We start from the raw sequence: 3,135 nt of genomic DNA on the forward strand, positions 1-3,135 counted from the left end.
CATACTTGGCATATGGTTGCTCCTGAAGCGAGCGTGGACTCGGGAGCGGCCCGAAGGGCCCCGGCCACCGAACTTACCGGGACTACGAGAGCCCAGCGGGCCAGCCCCCGAGCTGCCCCGGGCCAGCCTTGGCACCGCAACCGGCGAGCACCCGGCCCCCGAGCCCCGGGGCCCCCGGCCCCGGAACCCGGGCGCGGCGTAGGGAAGTCCGACCGTGTCCCTGGGCCACCGGGGCCGCATCCGGGCCCCTGCTGAGGGTACCGGGCCCAGGCCAGCCGCCGCGCGGACCCGGTCACACAGTGGGCCCGGCCGCCGACTCAGTAGCCAGGCTAGCCTCGGAGCCTGCGGCTGGCAAAGTCATGAAGACAGCGCCCGCCTCAGAGGTTCACATAAACGACTGCAATGTTGCGGTCTGGTGTGTCAGCGATGCTGGCGATGGTGCTGGGCTGGGCGATGATGGACAGGACGTGGGGGTTCATGGGAGCAAGCCATCTTCCAGTCAGCGTCATGAGAGCGAGCCATCTCCCAGTCAGCAGTGGCTGCTCATCGTTCTGCAGCATATCGCATGCTCAATCAAGTTTGGGTTCACAGCCTCGGAGCAGAGGGAGAGGGTTACTGGGCAGCCGCATGACAAGCTTGGAGGCGAACAATCTGAAGAGAGAGCTTCTGGATGCCGTCGCGAAGTTCAAGGAGCTTCAAGACCGTGATGGTAAGGTCTCTGTTGATTTTGGAGTGCGGGGAGGGGAGTTGGATTCCAAGTCAAGGGCCCCACGAAATCTAGCCGAGGACGGAGGGTTTTACAAGATTTCCAAGGACGTAGGAGAAGCTGCGGACAAGATCTTTTCTATCGTCGAAGAGCTCGGGAGGGTCAACCCGAACCCCGAGGCAACAAAACACTTTGGGACAGATCAGGGCAAAGACTGCAAGCTCCATGGAAGGTGGTGCTTGCTTTTCACCACGGCAGCGGACGCAACTTTCAGCACCAAGTCGAAGAGAGGAGATGCGAGAGCTTCGAACGAGGTCGATGCTGTGGCGGGGAAAGTCATGAACATCATCGAGTTCTCTCCTCGTCCTGACGGGAGCAAACCTGCTGTCTCCAAACTCCAGGTACGTCTTCGTGCCATGGCTCTGTCTCCGACGAGGGTCGGCCTTCAGTTCAAGTACGTCAAGGCGAGTCTGCAAAGGCTCTTTGGCTTCGAGCTCCCGGGACGGGGGCTCCCACTCTGGTTTCCTGTGCCCGGGCCAACGTTGACACGCCTCCTATTCTTCTTCCGCAAGGTGAAGGACGTTCCCAAGGCCTTCTTCGACGTGATCTACCTCGACGACCAGCTCAGAATCCATCGGACGGGGGAGGGGAATTTGTTTGTTCAGGTCCGGCCTGACTGGAAGGAAGGGATGGCCATTACTATGAGATGACCCGCCTAAAATGGCGCGTTTGTGTAACTTTTTCGGCATCACAATGAATTTTTGCCCTTTACTTTCCAGCTTGCTTTGCCTCATCAAGTGCTTGTGATACCCACCCACGGAAAGAGACAGGAGCAGTCCCTGTCACCTTCAGCACGTTGTCGTTGTACACGTCGAACCCTCCTGCTCTCAGGAACCGCCACAGGGACCTGAAACAAGTCCAAGCGTGAGCTGTAAAAGCACACCGGCTGTTGTCATCAGCACCTGTAGTCTTGACTTGCTGGCAGTTCTTGTTCAACATATTCCACTGGCTTCCCCATCAACTGCAGGAGAGTCACTTTCAACCCCGCATCTCCTCAGCCACCTCAGTCAACAAGTTCTGCATGTCGACCGCCCCGAGGCAGTTCTCCTGCCTTCAGCATCAACAGCCTTGTCTCACACAACCTTCACCCACAGCTGGCCCGGTGATGTCCAGAACTTTTCCATCCCACTGCAGCAACAGCATCAGGGCCTTTGGTTTCGGTTTCTCCCTACAGCCTTTTGAACCACCTCGTGGTGCGTCAGGGCACGCGCGGAGACGTTCCCTATGTCGGTCAAGCTGATCCAGTTGACCTTGGCTGACTTTCCGAGGGGAGAGGAGAAACGCGAGTGTTGCAGGATACCAGGCTGGTGGAGCAAGTGAGGGGGAGGAAGAGGGGGGGGATGGATGGCAAGGTCGAGGAGGCAAGGAGGGAAAGGGAGGCAGGGAAGAGAAGGCAGGGGAGAAGACGAGGCAAGGGGGAGGAGGTGGAGAACGACGGAGTTGAGTTGAAGGGGGGGGGCGGAGAGAGAGATGAAGAAGGTAAATTTCGAGCTCGACCAAGTCGTAGTTGAAGTTTGTGAAGAATGAAGTTGGACGGATGGAGGTAACAATCAGCCCGATGCTTTTGATGTGCTCCTCGCATGCTACATGTGAATTTCCCAGTGGACCCTGGCAAGAAGCAGAGAGGCGTGAGTTGAGACGAGGATAGAGAGCGAGAGGTGGGGGATGAAAGAGGAGGGTAAACCTGGTCCTCAAGGAAAGGTGTTGACATTGAGTCGATTCCAAGGGAAGAAATTCTCACGATCTACAAGAGCAGAGTCAACGTTCTCATCCGACTTTTCTCCGCGTGTCTCTTCATGTCAGTGGGATCAGCGTTAGTTCGTCAACTCAGCATACCAACTTCACTCCGCAGGCTTTCGCTACGTCGGCTATGCCATTCCCTACCGACACCTGAGCCCATTCCATGAGCAGCTGCCTCCTCCCCCAAGACCTGGGGCAGCTCTACACCATCTGCTCGGCAGGCAGCGCTTGTGGGAGGGCGACGAAGACTCGCTGCACATCTCTGAAAGCTTCCACCAAGCTGGAGGGGTTGCAGCTGTCAGCTTCAAACCTGCAGCACCAGCGGTCAGCCCTGGCTCTACTCTCACTTGTCAAACTCACAACTTGACGCCTGGTAAGCCGCCGAGAGCTCTGGCCTTGCTCGAGTTGACGTCCCTCGTGATGACGCTGCATGGCGGTCAAAGCTGCCTCAGCATACCCTGAATTCCCTACCGGATCTCCGACGGAGCAGAAGCATCTTTACTATCTACAAGCTTGGACAAGCAGCTCACCACGCACGAGCCGCAATTCCCCGTCGCGTTCACAATCTGTCAGCTCATTCAACATGTGCTAGCAGATGTCTGCTTGACTTCACCGCAAGCGCTTGTCCT

General features: G+C 57.5%; 2 protein-coding genes across 2 annotated transcripts; one reads left to right on the forward strand and one right to left on the reverse strand.

Moving 5' to 3' along the window:
- Positions 1-627: 627 nt before the first annotated feature.
- Positions 628-1,416, forward strand: GUITHDRAFT_81885 (hypothetical protein; the record flags this gene model as incomplete). Its single annotated transcript, XM_005819882.1, has 1 exon — positions 628-1,416. The coding sequence occupies one exon, from the start codon at positions 628-630 to the stop codon at positions 1,414-1,416; it is 789 nt and encodes a 262-aa protein (XP_005819939.1).
- A 328-nt stretch (positions 1,417-1,744) lies between these two features.
- GUITHDRAFT_148272 (hypothetical protein) lies at positions 1,745-3,091 on the reverse strand (the record flags this gene model as incomplete). The annotated part of the gene is made up of 10 exons (XM_005819883.1): positions 1,745-1,813; positions 1,844-1,894; positions 1,954-2,070; positions 2,264-2,374; positions 2,451-2,510; positions 2,603-2,656; positions 2,714-2,816; positions 2,867-2,932; positions 2,978-3,011; positions 3,037-3,091. 10 exons carry the CDS (start codon positions 3,089-3,091, stop codon positions 1,745-1,747), a joined length of 720 nt encoding a protein of 239 aa, XP_005819940.1.
- Positions 3,092-3,135: the final 44 nt, after the last annotated feature.

This window comes from Guillardia theta, assembly GCF_000315625.1.
Source record: "Guillardia theta CCMP2712 unplaced genomic scaffold GUITHscaffold_201, whole genome shotgun sequence".
NCBI classification, from domain to species: Eukaryota; class Cryptophyceae; order Pyrenomonadales; family Geminigeraceae; genus Guillardia; species Guillardia theta.